General features: G+C 35.7%; 1 protein-coding gene and 1 long non-coding RNA gene across 2 annotated transcripts; one reads left to right on the top strand and one right to left on the bottom strand.

The window, feature by feature from the left end:
- Positions 1-502: 502 nt before the first annotated feature.
- On the top strand, positions 503-6,510 carry LOC145807567 (uncharacterized). Its single transcript, XR_014350780.1, has 2 exons — positions 503-1,065; positions 5,651-6,510. It is a non-coding gene; the product is annotated as an uncharacterized LOC145807567 (long non-coding RNA).
- Positions 6,511-8,022: 1,512 nt separating this feature from the next.
- LOC114297218 (uncharacterized) lies at positions 8,023-13,982 on the bottom strand. Its single transcript, XM_028241609.2, has 9 exons — positions 13,154-13,982; positions 11,806-11,848; positions 11,639-11,705; positions 11,414-11,459; positions 11,229-11,327; positions 10,840-10,908; positions 10,504-10,726; positions 9,750-9,871; positions 8,023-9,481 (listed from the first exon to the last, which is right to left on the bottom strand). The coding sequence occupies exons 1-9, from the start codon at positions 13,388-13,390 to the stop codon at positions 8,348-8,350; spliced, it is 2,040 nt and encodes a 679-aa protein (XP_028097410.2). The 5' UTR covers positions 13,391-13,982; the 3' UTR covers positions 8,023-8,347.
- Positions 13,983-19,250: the final 5,268 nt, after the last annotated feature.

The raw sequence follows: 19,250 nt of genomic DNA, 5'->3' as shown, positions 1-19,250 counted from the left end.
TTTTTTTAATATGATAAAATTAAATCTCAAAGTATTATACTTAATATTTATTTTCACTAATTCATTTATCATCTTATATCTTTTAGCTTTTTTCAATTATAAGTTATTATTCATAATATATTATATTATCAATAATTTTTTTATTAATATTTATATTTTTTAAAATTATAAAATTGATTCACTCTCACTTAGGTTGGAACGGGGGTGGGACGCTACAAACCAATTCCAAATTCTACCCATGATCATCCCTAAGCTTGATAGATAAAATTATAATAAAAAATAAAAAATAATGTGATGTAAATAGAAGTATGTAAAACTTATCATTTATGTGAGAAATTTTGAAGTGTGCATTTAAAAAATTCTTACAAGTAGTATACTCTTGCCCTATCCATACTTATCTTATTACTGTGTAGTAGTAGTTCCCACTACAAGTATTTGCCAATAAAGGAGAGAGATAGAGAGATTCAAAGGAGGACACTAAATGGAGTAATGGAAAAAGAAAACCCCACCACCACATATGTTCTCACGACAGGCTACAGGTGTATTGGTGATGTAGGAATTGAAAGCTCTGTCTAGATTAGTGGGGGAGAGAGAAAGGGTTATGAGCTCTTTAATCTTTATCTCTATATCTATATCTATCTATAAATACACATTCCTTGGTTGCTTGGAAAATATACCCAGAGTAAGAAAAGAAAAGAAAAGAAAAGAAAACCCCACTCTCTCTTCTCTTTACTCTCTCTCTCTCTCTCTCTCTTGCCAGATTTGTAGAGATCTTCGTATCGCTTTCCTTTCTCTGACTCTCATGAAGACAGCGACCCATCCTCTCTCTCTGCCTGTTCACACAACCACACTTCTCTGATTTGTGCTTTTCACTTTTTCACTTTTCGTTTTTATTTTCTTTCTTTTTTCCTTGTATTACAAGAGTACTCTTTCTTTGAATTCCTTTCTTTGGGTTTTTTTTCTTTCTACATAACAGTGCAGGTTGATTCTTTTTTTAATCATTGAAATTAGGGTTTGTGATGATCATGAACAGAAAGCATCTATGGAGCTATTGGGCTCCCATTGGTAAGCACAAAATCCTTTTATTCATCTCATTCGTATTTATATTTCCTATATATATACGTGTGGATTTATCTATATTTATTTAGATTTTGCAAAAGCAAAGGCTTGAAACGACCACTAGATTCAAATGGTTCTCATTGCTTTCACTGTGAGTGGCTAGTGATGAAACAAACTAGATCTTGAATATGTGTCTTGTTAATGGTGATGAGCAATGCATGATCTTACGTGTGAAATATCTACCTTGTTTGATCTGATGTTTTACACAACGATATTTGATCATCTCAGCGCTAATGCGAAATGGGTCTTTTTTTTTCTTGCATTAATTAACTTTAATCCTTAACTCATTGTTAGGGTTAGGGTTAGGGTTAGGATTAGGATTAGGGTTTCATGCAAGATTATGTTCCACTCATGGAGCAACAATTCTAGTAGGTCATGAGTTCGATCCTATGAAGTCTTTAAACCCCTTGGACTATCCTATTATGTCTTGGTATGTGTGAGACAGAAGGACTACATATACCAGAGCTAGTCGGGGCAAAGCCCCAAATATCCCGGAAAAACATTTTGAAAATCCAAAAATTGAATATGCTAATGCTTTATAATATTAAGATTTATGAGGATATTTCTTTGCCGATCAAAAAAAAAAAAAAAAAGATTTATGAGGATATTAGGCATTTGGTTGGTTTTAAGTTTGTCTTCTTCAATGAAAATATATATCTAAAATGGATTGTTTGTAATGTTTGGCTTCGATCCTGTAGTTCTTGAGTACTTCTGGAATTTATGTTTCAAAATGCAACATATCTTCTTCATGATCTTTTTTTTTTATTTATTTTTTTATTTTATATTCTCACAGCAGATTCTGATTTTTAAAATTTGTTTTATGTCAAAGTCTCAAATTACGTATAATCACCATAAATATGAATAATGAATTAGGGTCAGTTCAATAAATTTCTGTTGCATTAGTCAATTTGTTCCTCTCTCTCTCTCTCTCTCTCTCTCTCTCTCTCTCTCTCTCTCTCTCTCTCTCTCTCTCTTTTTTCCATTTTTATTGTGTCAGTTTTTAACCTCTTAATTTGGACGCATGAAACTAAGAAATATAGCTAATACCTGAATAAAAGTTACATAAATTATCATCAATTAGTCTACAGAGTGTTATATATTATAGGATTATTGTTTTTCTTGATTGGTTATGAATTCCTAGAGTAGATATTAGATTATACTATGTCATTGAAAATGCATTAATATTGAGCTTATCTTCCATAAATTTTATTTTTAATTTAATTAAATTTTTGAATTAAGTCTATAAGTTAATTCTTGTTTTTCCTCTCTTATGAAATGAAGTCTTGTAGTTTAAATTTCGTTACCCATATTTTGGGAAAATGGTATAAGTGAGCTTCCTTCAGTCCACTCATGGGTGGGTGAATGATTTGAAATTAACTGCCGACTCATTCATTCAAACGCAGTAGGTCGGAGTAGTTTATGCTACTGTGAATGTACGAATGATGCGGGAGATGAATTTCTTCCTTCTCTTCTCTATGCTTGGACTGAAGGGATCTCCCTTTTATTGTTTTCTTCATTTCTTCTACCAAATGAATCCTTTCACTTAGGAACTTGTGAATCCCCACCTTTTTCCAATTAGTTTTGAGTGTATCATATCCTTTGAAGTTATTGTTTACTGGTTGCTTGTTTGAATTTGATGGATTTTATTTACACCCTTGGAAAGGATTAAAACTAACCTCTCTTACCTGTTGTTGATTCATGTGGAACTTCTCCCCTTTCCCTTTGCAATTGGAATTTGTCCTTATGGAAGTGAACAATTCAACAAGAACTTAAAGTTCATTGAATGTTAGTTTCTTGGAAGTTTTATTACTTTAAAATTTTCTTCGAAGTTTTTGCTTGGTTAATAACTATGAACATATTGTTGAAAGATGAGGCTTGTCCCCAGTCATATATGGACTGGACCAGTGCAGTCTGGGCCCGTGGGCCATAGGGAGCTCCTCCTTCAAAACCCTATAGGAGTTTTCTTAATCTTTGAAGGCAAATGGCAACTGCCTTTTCTTTTTGTCATTTATCTTCATTTCCTACTTTTGAATGATGCTGCATTTTTATGTCCAGCAATTTTTATCAACAACAATGCCTTATACTCCCTTCCATTCCCTCCCATGCCTTTCCTATGTCATTTTGCACTGCCTTTGGATTGGTTTTGGTTTTTATTCCTTGGAGAACACAGAAGAATTTGCCCAAAGGCCAAAGGTTCAAAACTTGGTAGAGAAAAGGAATAAAAAATAAAATAAAATAAAGTAAGAGGTATTCTAAAATACCTCAATTTAAAAAATTTTTTAAAAAAATTTATCAAAAAAAATAAAATAACACAGAAGAATTTGTTCCAGGATTGTTGGCATTGTAAGGGGTTGTTAGATGTTGCTGTCAGTTTCTTATTTTCTGTTTCTGCTTTTTAGTCTAACCTTTCATGTTCAGAAATTAGAAGGAAACTGATTTAGCACCAATTCCAGTCTAGAAAACAAACTGAGGATCCCAGGTTGGTGTCTTATATAGGGATATAGGTAGACTAGATCTTTCCAGAACAAGTTCAATGAAAATTGCTTTACCTTGTTTCTTTATGAAGTCCTTGAGAATACAACCTAGGAACAAACACTTCTCTTTTTCTTTTTCTTCTTCCTCTTCTTTTTTTTTTTTTTTTTAGGGTGTCTTCTCTTTTTGAGAAGAATTGCAGAACAAATCTACTAGCTCTTTAACTCTTTTCCACTTTTCCACTTTTAAGCTGTATTAACTCCATGTAAGATTTGATTAAAGGTTTGGAACTCTTTTTTCTTTCTACGGGTTGTGGGTTTTGGAACAATATGTTTTGAGATGGAATTTGTTATATCCATTTTTGAGGCTTGAGATAGAATATGAATTTTGGAACCTCTCTGCACTATCCTTAGCTTCTGGTTTTGTGAAAGCAAAAGTTGAAAGTATAAATATTTTCAAATATTTTGGCCCAAGGGTTTTACCATTTAATAGCTTCTATACATTCATAAACTCTGGTTCATGTCTGATGGGCTAATTAAGCAACCTATGCAGATGTTGGAACTTGGAGATAGTTTGTGGGGTCTATTAAACATAATTTAAAAAGTATCCACTTGGCCCCCCTTCATTTATTTTAAAGATCTAACATTATGAAAATGGTTATTGACTGCTTAATAGGTGGTCATTAATTTCATTATACCTTACAAACTGTATAAAATATTTTAATTGTATAGAAATATGTAAATTTTTTTAGAAATATGTTCAAAAGTGAATTAAGATTGTAATTCTTTTTTGACATTTTTTTCACTTGACAAGGTATGTATTTTTATTGTAGAGTAATGTCATACAAAACTAACAAAATTTAGTAACTTGTTTTACTCACTAATGTAAAACATCATATTATTTATGAATAATATGTGGTCATATTTCAGATTTGATTTTTTTTTTTTTTTTTTTATTATTGCATGATGACAAGAAAATTTTGTAAGAATTTGTTAGGTTTATAATACTTTTCTTTATTATATTACTATTGGCAGTGGTTGAATTATTTTAGTCAATTTTTTTTTTTACAGTACTAAATGCTTCACATCTTTTCTTGAGCCAAAGTCATTATTAATTATTAAAGTACTTGAAAATCGTGGTAGCAAGTTGTGCTTGTGTGTAAAGTTCTCATCCCAAACTGTCTATTGAAAATGCCAGTTCAATGTGTAGATCGAGAATGGAAGTACAATATCTAGGTTTAATTATCTTTTCCAAGAAATGGGCATGTGTATTGTTTAATGACTTTGTCTCTCACTCACTGCAATATCTACCACATATGTTTTTCTTTCTTTCTTTTGAGGGAAGAGAGAGGTGGTGGTGGTGTTAATGGTTAAAGCTGGTTCTGTCATGTACTTAGATACCCTTATTGAATTGTGTTGTTGATGTCATTTGCATAAATAGATTATACTAAAGGGTGATTGACACGTGTTGAAAACCCAGAACATTTTTAAAATCAGATTATGTGCTATGAATGTGTGGTGTTTTTGTTCTTGATTGAATGGTTACAAAACTGCTTATTTGGTTGGGTAAAGGGTTTGCTGCATATCTACCCTTTGGATATTTCATTATTTCATTTTATTGGCATTATTTTGTATGCATTCTACTTGCAAATTTGTTTTCCAAAATGAAAAAAAATATCATAATAGATTCTGAAAAAGATAATGAATATGAAAAGTCACTTTTGCCACTATTATTTCTCTTATAGCACATGAAGCCAAATATTTGCATAAAAGCTTGGCAAGTTCATTTTACCATTAACCATGACATATCTCACAAATCTTATGCAAGATAGCACTATCTTGGAGTGAGTAAAATATTAAAATTGACCCAAAGGTAAACTTGCTAGCCAAATACAAACTTTGTAAGGTGAGTGTAGAAGAAAAAAAAAAAATTGGATGTATTTATCACCTTTTTGTTTTTTGTTTTGAATGTCTGTATAATTTACCCAAATTACCAATAGTAAACTTGCTCACCGCATACTTCTTTTGTCATACCACATGAAATCAAATATTTGCATCAGAGGTTTTGCCAGTTCTTTCAACACCATTGATCATGACATCTGATAAATCTTACACAATACATGGCACGGTATAGAATTGAAAAGAAGAAAAAGAAATGGAATAAATTACACATTTGCATGTAGAGGTGGAGAGGGCGCTTCTGGTATGGTCTGCAGGGTTGGTCTCCATGGTGAATTCTTGCACCCAAAATCATCAATTGACATCTTCTGATCAACAACTCCTTTGTCAACCTCCTTTGAGATCACCATCCCTTCCGACGCTGCAGCCCTAACAAGACTCTCATAGGTTGCATCACACTCGGCTAACCCTTCCAGCAACAAAAAGTACAGCCGGTTACTGCTCAGCCGGTGAGAATCCGATAGAACCAATCGGTGGTCCGATCGGCACAGTATGACCTTGTGATTAGGATATGTTGCTAAAACATGTTTTACCGGTATGCCGTTCGCAAATCTAATTAATTTGCCGTCTTGTTTCATTACAAGAACCTCCCTCTCGGTTGATTGGTGATTAGTAGAATGAGGACACAGACACGCTAGAGAGCTACCCATAATGTTTTGTTTTGGCTTTGATTTCAATATTTTGATGTGGTTGTGATTTGTGTTTTTGGAGTTTTATCTTCGCCTCCGATGATTACAAAGAACTATGTATGATTAGAGGTGTGTCCAATAAATGGTACTGTGTCTGGCTATGCTTGTATGTGTAATTTTCAATACTGACAAAATGCTAGTGTGACCTTTGCGGTAGGTAGCCTTCACAAGATTATTAGTTTATCAGTTATGTCATGGTTGATTAAATTTTTTGGATACTAAAATTTAAAATTATATGATGATCAATGTATTAATGATGACATATTGGATTATCTTGGAGTTTTATCAACAATTTGCTTGTCTAATTGTAGTACACATTTGTATGTCATTAAGTAATGTTAATTATATGGATATTTAAATTAAATTCTAAAAAAATATTACAAATATCAATGAATGAAAGTGATGTAATTTTATAATTGAGGGGTAAAAAATGTACAATTTTAAAATTAAGAGGTAATTGATATCTAATAATAATAAGAGCATTATTATTTAAGATAAAAAATTATAATCAATTTTCAAGCTTAGTGATGTAACAATCAATTAGAATATCCAATGCAACACTCTTTTATATTTTCTCTAATAATCAACAAATCATATCATTTATACATTATTGGATCTAAAAAGTGCATTTGTATATTATTTTTCTAATAATTGGAGAGTTATCTATGTGTTTTTTTTTTTTTTTTAAATTTAGGAATGTTACCTATGTAGTTAATCATTTAATTTATATATAAATAATTTTAGGGTGTGTAAAGATTTTTTTTCATGAACAATTTCCTTTTTATATTTAGGGAAACTTACTTGTAGATCTTAATAGGTAGATTTATTATAATAGTATCTATGATAATTAATATCATTTTTTATCAAACACTATTTAAAAAGTAACTAATTATTAATTTTTAATGGCGCTTTGAAAATTTTGTCATAAAGTGTCACCAAGCAACAGTTGAAAAAAATCGTCACAAAAGCATGCTTGGTTAGAGTTTTTCAAAAACTCCTTTCAGAAAATTCTACTTTTTTGTTTTTCGTATTTTTTTGTTTTTACTCAATTTTTTTAATATTTTAAGCAATTTGTTTTACTTTTTAGACATACCTAACATAAATATACCTAAAAAGTAAAAAAATTGTGAAAGAAACCTTTTAAAAATTCACTAAATACCAAAAATACGAGAATTTCGCACATATTTTGTATTTTTATGTATTTGTTAATTTTTAAAAATATTTTTTCACAAATTTTTTACTTTTTAAATACATCTAAATAAGGTGCATCTAAAAAAGTAAAAAAAAATATTTAAAATTTTAAAAATATTCACTAAAAACACGAAAACCAAAAAACTCAATTTTCAAAAAACTCAAACCAAACACTGATTAATTTTCAACTTTCAGCGACAATTTAAAAATTCTTACAGAAAAATGTCACTAATTGTAACTTGTAGTAAAAATCGTAATAAAAAAAAATCACTAATTATCAATTTTTAACAACATATAAAAAATCGTATTTATTTATTTATTTATTCTGACCAAATTTCTTTGTTTGTTTTTTGTTGGGTGAGATTTGAATTTAAGACCAACCCAAAGTCCGAAGCTCAAGGCCCATGACACATATTGCAAACATTTTGTCAGTAGGACAGGCCCAAGGCCCATGAGGAAAATTAAAGCCTTAGCCGAAAAAGCATTTTAGCATTAAATTTTATATAACTCCTTTGGGATGGAAATTATTTTTATTTTTTGGAAATATAATTATATTTTGATATAAAAGTAGTAAAAAATATTGAATAACATAATTGTAAATAAATTTAAATATTTATTCTATAGATTCATCACTTTAATAAGAGCCACGTGCACTAATTCACCTTATTTTTATCTTTATTCACTTGTTTTTTTTAATTTTTTTATAATTTGATTATCTCATCTCAGTGTGTTGTTATAGACTATAGTCCTAACAAATAATAACATGCAAGAGCACACAAGCGGATATAGACAGAAAAACTCCATATTGACAACTCTAATTTTAACTACACATTTCAGGGGGATAATAATTCAAAGATAAGAAAACTATACTCCTTTTGCTTCTGTTTTTGGTCTTTTTTTGTTTTGTTTTCTTCAGTTTTACGACCTCCGATTCTGGGTTCGCAGCCGAATATCCAAATCAGGGTGCTGAGGAGAAACTCTCAAGTGCTGTTGTTGAAAGTCCCAGAGTTGAGCATTACTGTTTACTTCCTGTCCTTGTAATGAACCTCCCTCGCTATAGTTCCCTGCATTAGACATCAGTCCTGGGCATGCCAAAACGAGCTGCTGTGTTTGTCTAGGCAAAATGACATTCTGGCCCACTGAATTCACATCAAACTCAGACAACGCAGGGTACAATCCTCGCTGCACATAACCATCCTGGCCCATCCAATTCACCTCACTAGGCAGTGATTGTATGTAAGAAACCACTGGAAGCCGCTGTTGTGTCTGCACGAATATATCCTCGCCCAAGATATTCAGTAGACCCGGCTGTGGCTGTGGCTGTGCATAAGGAGTCGACGTGACCTCCAATCCTCGCTGTGCAAATGCATCGTGGCCATATATGTTCGCCTCATCAGGCTGCTGTGGTTGTATCCGTGAAAAATCATAGATTGCCTGTGGACCACACGGTGTAGGCCGGCTCCATTCAACCTGAGCTGAACTAGCTCCCCAATTGAGGTCCGGTGGAGCGTTGGAACTGGATGATGTAATGACTTTTGAAGGATACAAAGATGATTTCGGGCGTTGATTGCTGTTAGAAAGAAATTCAAGCAATTGTGATCTGGGGAACAAATGTGCTGGCTGAAACTGATCATCCAACGGTTTAGAGCCCGCCATCCAATCTGTAGTCGTGTATCCATTTATGTTTGCTGTTCCAGCACCTGGGAGATAAGAACCCAATTGATTCTGAGTGCGATGAGCATCATTGGGATTGATGCTGTCACCAGTGAGAACACTCTTCCCTTTGTCCAGTCCTCCAATTCCGAGTGCCATCTTTCCTCGGCAAGCGCTACTGTCAATATTTATACTGACGTGGCTGCCCAGTGGGTTGTTGGCATCCTCAGTTGCACCGTTGATACAATTAGGTTGTTGTTGAGTAGCTGACGAAGAAATCAGACAACTTGAATCCCGAAAAGAATGACTCAATTTCTGGTTTGCCACATTTTGAGCCGTTGGTCCCAAATCTTTAGCAAATCGCAGCAGACTTTCATTGTACCCAATACCCCCATTACCCTACAATGTTGAGGAAATTACAATCAGTGTAAGGAAGGCAATAGCATAGATCCAATAGATGGATTGAGGAAAGTCTCAAGCTATTTTAGATAGAAAAGAAAGAAGAGAACTGAAGAGGGAAAGCGTAGAGATCAGACAATTACAATCAATTACTTTGCTTCAACTTTCAAATGAACATTTGAACACAATGAGGAAAGGATACCCAGAAGTTGTGGTTTATAGTGCATGAGCATGTGCATAATGTGCATTTTGTGTATGTGGAACTTACAGGTACAAGTTCTTTTGAGGAACTATAAATTGTTAAAACTATTGATGACTCCTCACTCTGATGCTTATACATTTGACACCTTCCAGTTTCACAGAAATTCACATTTCTACCGTCTCTTGATCCTGTTTAGCAAAGTAAAAGAAGAAAATGTAGTTAGCTTTCCATTCATAAGAGGATGAATGCAATAAAATTATGCAAAAATCAGAACCTTGTAAGTATCCCTGATGAAATGGGCAGGTCTGATTTGGACACACAAACACACACATAGATTCCAGATATGCAAGTAAAATCACATTGTATCTTAATTTAATTTGTGTGTGTGCATGTTTTTTGTCTGTGTTTAATTTCAGTAACAGTTTTTCTTCACTGCGATTTAAAATTAGTATAACGAGGATTATGCAAAGAACACTATGGTGTTTCACATCAGGCACAAAGCATACAAAATACAACGACATACCACCAAGATGGGCCTTCTTGTGGTCTATTTGAATAATAATTTCTTCCACCAATCCCCAAACTTAATAAATAATTGTACTAATAATGTGAACTAAACAAAATTAACAAGAACTAGGAAGGTTGTATATGAGTCAGGCAAAGAATAGGCTAGTACTTTTTGGTGAACAAAAAAAATAAAAAGACACAAGCACAATATTAAACAGAACTGATGCCGAGTTTACATGAACCAGTGAGGGAAATGCTTAAGATGAAATGGACTTCAAAAAAAAAAAAAATGTATCTAAGATTTGATTCTTACCAGGAAGAATTTCATTCTCATAAGGATTTGTAGCAGATGACCCACGGTGTGCTAGGCTATTTCCTCTAAGCTTTGCACCGAGCTTAACATGCAAACTTCTGGTTTCACCTTGGGGTTTCCTCCCATTTCGTCTTCTAGACAGTGAGGAGTCCAGTTCAAATTTTTTGGGATCAGTTTTTAGAGTCTGAAAGACCCTCTTTGCCAGGTCATGTATAGCACGGGCCTGGGAATCACAAAAATTTTATTCAACCAAAAATACCAAAACCGAAAAACTTTCAATATGTATATTATTGGTTCGTTTTTCACCAATTATCGTACAAGATCAGATGAATTCACCTGTCTGAAATAGATGGTTGTTGATGAATTGAAAAGCATTGCATTGTTCAATATCAGAAATACGTCACTCTGTACAATAATTCATAAAATAATCAATTAGTCAATGCCTCAATGTTATAGATAACGTTATGGAACTGAATAAGTCGAAAATTTTCTTGTTTGCAATAGATCTCTCTCTTTCTCTGTCTTTCACACACACACATTCCCACCAATAGCTACATACTTTACCACTTGGACAGTGTATTGAGAACAAAATTCATGCAAGGGCTAAGCATCTTGGCCAATCACACTTAAGAATGCTACAACTACCGTGATAGTAGAACTAGAAGAAAAATAGAAGTTAAAAACAAAAACAAATATGGGGAGTCATTGTTTATAAAAGAGCAAACCTCAAATTGTTCAAAAGTGCTGTACATTCCCTCTTGAAGTTTTGCCCTCATGGTGCCAAAATCCATTGGCTTTTCAATTATATCATAATAGCCCTCCACCTTGCAAACCAAGAGACGCATCATCATTGTGGATTAGAAAGAAAATTTGGAATTCAATAAGTAGAACCCAGAAAACAACTACCAACCTCATTCGCGTCAACTGGCTGAGCAAATATTTCATGTGTATCTCTCCTAAATAGAAAAATGAATAAGATAAGAAGACCAAATATCTACAAAAATCTGACTAATTGTAAACTCTTTCTTTTCTCTAAATTTTCATTCACTGGAATAAACTCTTTTCTTCTAAAGAATGCAACAAGGACCTGTAAAGTAGACCAAATGCGGTGAAATACAGAACAGAAACAACTTACCTTTGTAGTATGTCAAGTATAAACTCAAGTATGCGTTTCTCAGGCATTTGTTGTGAAGATTGAAAAACTGCATGTTTATGTAAACAATATCAAATACACAATTAAGGTTGTCAAAATTTTAAAATGGAAAATTGTATCATCCATCTTTTGATCAAGATTACACTCACCACTGTTAACTGGCGGAATTTCATCTTTTGGCTTTTCTCCATTCTGCATGCGATTGGAAATGAGACCAAGAAACAAAAATGCAAGGTGAGAAACAAATAGTACATAAAAAAATCCTCATAGACCCATACATAAAGTGACCCAACCAATCTAGAGCTCATTCTGAATATACTAAAATTATCTCAAAGAAGGAATTTTTTTTTTTTTTTTACAAAAAGCACAATTCCCTTCTCTGGGAAAGCCTCATCCAAGGACACAACTAATAATCAAGCTCAGAATGCTGTCACTAACTAGGGACTGGGTTGATTTAACTACAAAGCAAAGAGATGAATTTCAAGGACTTTAACTAACTTGATCAACCTTCACTTTCTGTTAGTAATAAGAAATCCTTTGGGTTATCCCCTGAAGGGCCTAAACGTTGTTTCTTCTAAATAACCACACAAAAAAGCCAATTTACATCCAATTGGTGACTCAAGAGATTGCAAACAGAACAAGAAAGTACTGATGGCATGTAAAGCTTTAAAGGTAATAATTGTACCAATACTGCAGGTTTATCAACAATGGATACAGTAATGCTATTATGATGCAGGAAAAGAGTTTAAAAGCAAGTGAAATCATAAAGCACCCCAAAACTGTTTATAAGTCAGTTCTGGACCAATATGAAGCAATAGATCAACGAGAAAGCAATTCAATATGTGAAGATTTGGTGTGAAATAATTTGTAATTTCGAGTGGTCTCATTATGTAGTTTGACATTTGAAAAGTGATGCAACGAACATTTTGAACAATGCAATTAATATACATTCAGCAGGAGAGTGTACTGGGACAGTTGTTTAAATTGATGAACTAAGTAAGCTTTCTATGTACCTCTTGGCCTTCAAAAGTTCCTATACACAAAATCACTAGAAATCCATTTCTTATAATAAATGATTAAATTAGATGCATGCAACAACATTGTATATAAAAGAATCACTAAATCCAAAAGATCTATTCAATACTCTCTGGCTTGTTTGGTGGCAAATTCCAAGGCAGATCATCAGAAATGAAAACAGTACCTTGTTTGGCAGCAATATTGATAATAATAAGAACATATTCATTGCAGCCCACATAACTATTATATCATATCCAATCACGCAAACAACACCACTAATCATTATAGCACTCTTTCACATAACTGCTAGTCTCTAATCACATTGAGTCATCTCAAAATCAAAGAAATTCAACATTTAGACACATAACAAGACATCATGAACAATCAATCCAACTGAGCACTCCAGAAGAAGTACTGCAAATACTGATTGTATTATTCTCTATGCATATTGTACATACATACATATAAAACATAAAGCACCTGTTGGGCTGTGGGGCCAATAGAAGGAAAGGCCACTTCCTCGAGCCTTTTCTTCTTCCGGCCTCTCCTGGGCCCAGGCAGAGGCTGTCGGCCCGGTGGTGGCGGCGGCGGCACATTGTGCTGAGCAGCATTAACTTGTTGGGTTTGCTCTTGCTGTTCACTTGTACTGGGATTGATATTGTTGTTGTTTTTCTTGGCATTCCTCTTTTGTCTTCCTCTGCCTTTTCGCTTCACCATTTTAATCCTCTCTCTCTCTCTCTCTATATATATATATATATATATTTATATGTACATTAACGGGTCAGTACGATCCAAAATCCACACACACCAATGCGTATATACAGACATGAGTCTTAACTACTGTTAAAGCTGTTATTTCTTTACAAATCCTTGTACGTGTGTGTAACAGTGTGTATGTACTTAACACCCAAATTTTTGACTTGGGTTTGGTTTCTTGCGACGACCAAAATTGGACAAAATGCAAGCATAGGGCGTATCAAAACCCCAAACCCAGTTGACAAATCCATTGAAAAGCGCAGCCGAGAGAGAAAAACAACAGTGTATAATGGAGATTGAGAGGGTTGGGGTTTCAAGAACTAGCGGCTAAAAAAAAGACACTGTTCACACCATTTTTTGTCACCATTTTTTTGTGGGATTTGAGAGAGGAGAGAGAGTCAGGGTGAGAGTGAGGGCCGAGAGGTCATATTGAAAGATGTGTTTGGACTTGGATTCTGATGTGACTCAGATTCGGGCCTCTCTCCTCCGTTCTACTACCTTCAACGCAGCGGCTGCTGGAAAATGTTCGGAACATGTGTGAATTTTTGTCAGTAGAGATTCCTTGCTTTCAATTCATATTTATGGACTTGACTGTCTCTAATTGGTTCATGGGCCTTGTTTAAATGGGATTTTTATTAAGAAATTCATTTTAGAGATGGTGTAACTAATGTTGTCAAAATCAGATCGGTGAGCGAATCGAGAAAAAAATTGAGTGGACAAATCACCGATTCAATTATCGAGTCAAAACAGTCGTGACATCATAATTAATATTATATAATTAAAATATATAACTATAAATTATAAATAAATAAATATATATATAAATAATCAAATAAAAACAAAAATTATTAGATAGTATTTATTAATAATATTTAATAAAGCCATAATTGATAAATAAATAAAAAAAAGTCACTTATTTTAAAGAAATTAAACTTTTTAAATATTTCTTCCAAACAAATTGATTGAATGCTAAATTTAATTTTGGAGGGAAATGAAATTTTCAACCCTCCCTCCAATCAATATATTTCAAATAATTTGATTGAATCCCACATAGAATTTTGTAGGTTCTCTTTAAAAAATCTTTTCCTATAAATAGGAATAGACTTTCATAATCTCCTCAAGCTTTTAATGAGACTCTTCTTTATGAGAAAAGACTCTTGAAATAAGAATTTTTAGTCAAAATTTTAAAATATATATATATAAGAAAGAAAGAAAAAAATAAAAAAAAAGGTAAAACAAAAAAAAAAGACCGGTCCGACCATCCCGACCCAGTCCGGGTCACCGGTTTTGCTCCCACTCCGGGTTTATGGGGTTGATCGGACTGGAACAAGGCTCGGTTCCCGGTCTGACTGGCTGGTTCGTTCCGGTCCGGGTTTGAAAACATTGGGTGTAACTCATTAAATCTCAAAAGATTATTATAACCTGATTAGTCCCATCTAGTTTTCTTTTTATTCTATCAGGTGTATTTTACTAATTTTATATTTTCAAATAGACTATTATGCTCTCATAAATATGTATATATATATTGTGTTGATACACAAACGACGTTGCCTTTTTTTTTGTTTATTCTATTTTGGCAATTTCTATCTTCACGATTTTGATCATCATTCTAATTTAGATAGATACGTTTCTATTTTTTATACTCGTTTCAAGGTTTTGATGTGCTAGGGTTTCATTGTTGCTATTGTAGTATGGTTCGGTGATTTTGGAGTGAAGACGACGGATTGGACGGTGTTCGGTTGTGACATTTTCTGGAGTATAACTAGTTTAAATCAGTTCTTTTCGAGTTACAGGACGAGTGTAGGATTGCATGATTAAGGTTAGTATCATTTTGGTTATGAATACATTTTCAGTTTATGTTTTGATTTGTATGATGGATGAGATGTTCTGTTTTTTTATTGATATGGATCGGATACTCTGTTTGTTTAATTATATGCATTTTACGTGGGCCTATGGAGGGAAGGTCGTTCAGATTATGTGAAGAATGTGGATGTTCTCATTTTACTTTAATGTTTGTTTAATGAGGCTCTGTGTGGGAGAGATAATTCAGAGTATATGTAACAATGTGAATGGAGGGTTGCTTGCATATTGTGTAATGTCACCTTATTGTGGTGTATGGAAATGTGGTTTGGAAATACTCTTCAGATCCTGGAGAACGCTCGTGATCCTTTTCTGGTCACCTGAAAAGAAATAAACACTCCGGTCGAGGATGCCGGAATTAGTACTACAATGGACAAGTCAGAATCCACACTCAAGAATACTTGTATTTTAAGTTAAACACAACAATTCTCACATACCTTTCTTAGTCTGTTGTTCCTTTATTTATACTTGTTTCCTGGGCCTCGTGGCCAGGCCCACTTGTCACTCATTAGCCTCTTATTTACTCGGCTTTATAGTTCAGTATCTATTCGGCCTATCCATTATATTCGGCATCCTTATCGTGCAGGGTAAAGCCGTGTAATATTTGTCTTCTAGAATACGCTTCTGATTATTTCAATTATCCGACTTCCACAATTGCCCCCCAAACACCTCGCTAGCATCGGTTAGTCGGCGTGTTTGGCTAGGAGTCAAAAAATTCGGCGGTTAATCCTCTTCCCGATGCGTGTCAAAACGCGTACGTGCTTTCCGGTCATTGTAACGCTTTCCTGCCCCATTCGCGTTTCTCTCGCATTTATTACGATTTGAAACTTAAGTCCCTTCGAAAATATGCTTTTTCGAATATTTGAACCTCTTGGATTGCCAGTCGATATCTCTTCTTCGACGCGTTTTCTGCAACTCCTATCCGTTCTCTCCTTGTCTCCTTTACCTTTCGTAAGTTTTCTTCTCTTCTCCTTGCAATCCTGTTTTCTGTATTTATTTTTGATTTAGAATATCCTTGAGTCCCCACTAGAATGGCTAAGCATTTGAAAGACCTCCTTTCCGAGGGTCGAATTTTTGGGTTCCGAAGACATTTTTCTATCCCTGAGGATGTCCATCTTTCTCTGGTAACGGACAATACCCTTGATATGGAGAGGGATGACCAAAATACAATCGTTTTCCCTCTCCTGTCTATTGCGGAGGGCAGAGTTCGCTTTCCCCTATACCCATTTCTCAAGGCCGTCCTCCGCTATTGGAGTTTGATTCCTTCGAACCCAATGTGAATTTTTTTCGAATCGTAATGGGAATCGTAGAGTTGAACCGGCGTCTCAGGATCAACCTTGGCATTCCGGAGATTCGGCACTGCTATGCTTTAGCCAAATCCTCTGGTCGGCTCGGGCGCTACTTTCTCAGGGTCAAGGACACTGATCATCACTTGGTAATGATGTTTGCCAGCTCTGGCAAACGAGTTGACGATGTAATGGTCAATATCCGAGGCAACTGGGAATTCGGCAAAGGCGAAGATCGCCCAAACCCTATTCCTAGACGAAGGGGCGAACCAGGTTGTCGTGTAACTTTTGTTTGTTGATTTTTCTTTTATGCAGCTTTTTCTGCAAGCATTACCCTTTGTTCTTGCAGGCAATAAGTTGAAGAGGATTTTGATCTCGGCTGACGACGCAGTCCTTAGGGAAATTAAAACTGCACTAAAGTACTTTGGCCGTCCAAATGTACAAAAGCAAGGGAGAGCTGCCCATATTCTCCTGCAGTACGAGCCTACCTACACTACGTTCTCAGCCGCGGACGACATCCCGATCCCAACCGGTGAACAACACCTTACGGCTCTTATCTTCCCCAGTTTCAAGATCCTTAGGCAAATTGGTTTCGAAGCTTCTGATTCGGAGTAAGGCTTAGAGCCGGTTGTCGAGGTACATGCCGAATCAACGAGGGAGTTCGCTGCCGAGGCTGAAGAGGTTGACGAAGCTCTGAAATCAACGTTTGAGGTAGCCAATCTTAACCAGCCTAATTCACCGTCCACATCGGGTCGGGCGGGGTTTTCCTTCGGAGATATTTTTACAAACTTGGAAGACCTTCCCGACAATTTTTCAGAAGGCATGGCTGGGGAGAATCTCACGCAGATAGAGAGAAAGAGAAATGCCGAGCGAATGGCCGCTCGAAAGAAAGCCGAGGCCGCTCGTTCTGAGCCTGCCCCGGTTGAATCTTTACAACCGGTTACTGGAGAAGAAACGACTCAAGTTGTTGTGGCCGAGACGGAGGGGGCTGAACAGCAAGTTATGAAAGAACGGCTGATTTCAAAAGAGCGGGGCGAAAAATGTTCCGCCGAGGGAGAGGCCGGCGCAGATGATAGCCCGACTGACAAACGGCCTCACTTAGAGGAGTTCGACGTGGTTGTCCCCTTCGTTGTTCAAACAAAGATCAAAGACACGCCAATCTCCTCTGACGCATCTGCCATGAAGGATCCAGCCGTGGCGTTGAGCTTGGCCGCCTCGGTTTCGCTATCGACTGACAAGGCCACCTTTCGAGAAGATCCGAATTTGGTGGCTATAGCGTTCGCTGCCTAGTCGGCCCTTCTGGTATATATACGTTACTTTCTTTTTGCTCGTTTGGTTTGGTTTGCATAGGATGTTGCTTGATGTGGTGATCCAAACTTGTTTTGCAGACGGTTGGAAGGATAGCCGAACTAGGCCACCGACAGCGTGATGCCATTGAAAGAATTGGCCGCTTAAAGTTTGAAGCTGAAGGTGAGAGAAGCAGGGCCGAGTTTGAGGCGATGAGAGCCGCAATGGAAAGTGCTCGAGCCGAAGCTGAAAATGAGAGGGCTCGGATTGCTGACCAGCTCAGATCCGAAGCTGAGGACAGGGCGAACGTGAGCGAAGAGTCGCTCAAGTTAGCCCAGGAGGCGCTTTCAAAGGCAGAGGCCGACTTAGAAGAATTGAAGGCGACCAAGGAAAAAGCCGAATTTGTAGCTTCTACGGCGCTAGAAACTGGGAAGAACGCCGCCTTGAAGGAATACGTAGATGAGGTCCCCAAATTCAAGAATCAAGGATTCAAACATGGGTGGCTCAAAGCCCTTGCTGCCGCTGGAGTTACATTGGCCTTGCCAATTCCATACGAACAAGTGGACGTTGAGCCACTTGAGTCTGATCCCGATGATTGATCTGGGAGACATTCTAGTTTTATTAGGTATCTTTAATTTCAATGTACGTTTTTGTTTAGTGGATCCTTGTTAGTTCAAGGTAATTTTCATGTATAAATTAGTTACTATCTGTGCTTAATTTATTAATGAAAATTTCCTTCCCGTTTCACTATTACTGTACGCAGTTTTTGATATTAATGAAGAGTTTTGCCTTCCGCTACTTTGGATAAAATGATTACTGTCTGTTGTGCCTTCTAACTAGCGATCGGATAACAATGTAATCTTGGCAATTATATTAGTTATACTTTAATTTATCCGTACAAATCGACTCTTGGTGCCGAATAGGACTAGTAAATTGATTCATGAAGCGGCTGCGGCATTCAAGCCAAGTAGATTGATGAATCTGCCCGTGCCCCTGCTGGTTCATGAACATTAAACGCTGAACCACACAATATTGATGAGTCAATTCATGAAGTGGCTGCGGCATTAGAGCCAAATAGATTGATGAATCTACCTTTGCCCCAGCTGGTTCATAAACATTAAACGCCGAACCACACAATATTGATGAGTCGATTCATGAAGCGGCTGCGGCATTAAAGTCGAATAGATTGATGAATCTGCCCTTGCCCTAGCTGGTTCATGAACATTAAACGCCGAATCACACAATATTGATGAGTCGATTCATGAAGCGGCTGCGGCATTAGAGCCGAATAGATTGATGAATATGCCTTTGCCCCAGCTGGTTCGTGAACATCAAACGCCGAACCACACAATATTGATGAGTCGATTCATGAAGCGGCTGCGATATTA

The sequence above is a fragment of the Camellia sinensis genome, chromosome 14, assembly GCF_055761805.1.
Source record: "Camellia sinensis isolate YWXY chromosome 14, ASM5576180v1, whole genome shotgun sequence".
NCBI classification, from domain to species: domain Eukaryota; kingdom Viridiplantae; phylum Streptophyta; class Magnoliopsida; order Ericales; family Theaceae; genus Camellia; species Camellia sinensis.
This window is presented reverse-complemented; position numbering and strand designations above follow the sequence as displayed.

Coding starts and splice junctions, on each gene's coding strand:
- LOC114297218 (XM_028241609.2), bottom strand. CDS start 13,390: ATGGTGAAGCGAAAAGGCAGAGGAAGACAAAAGAGGAATGCCAAGAAA. Junction 11,706..11,805: donor AATTCCGCCAGTTAACAGTG/GTGAGTGTAATC, acceptor ATAAACATGCAG/TTTTTCAATCTTCACAACAA. Junction 11,328..11,413: donor AGCCAGTTGACGCGAATGAG/GTTGGTAGTTGT, acceptor TTGGTTTGCAAG/GTGGAGGGCTATTATGATAT.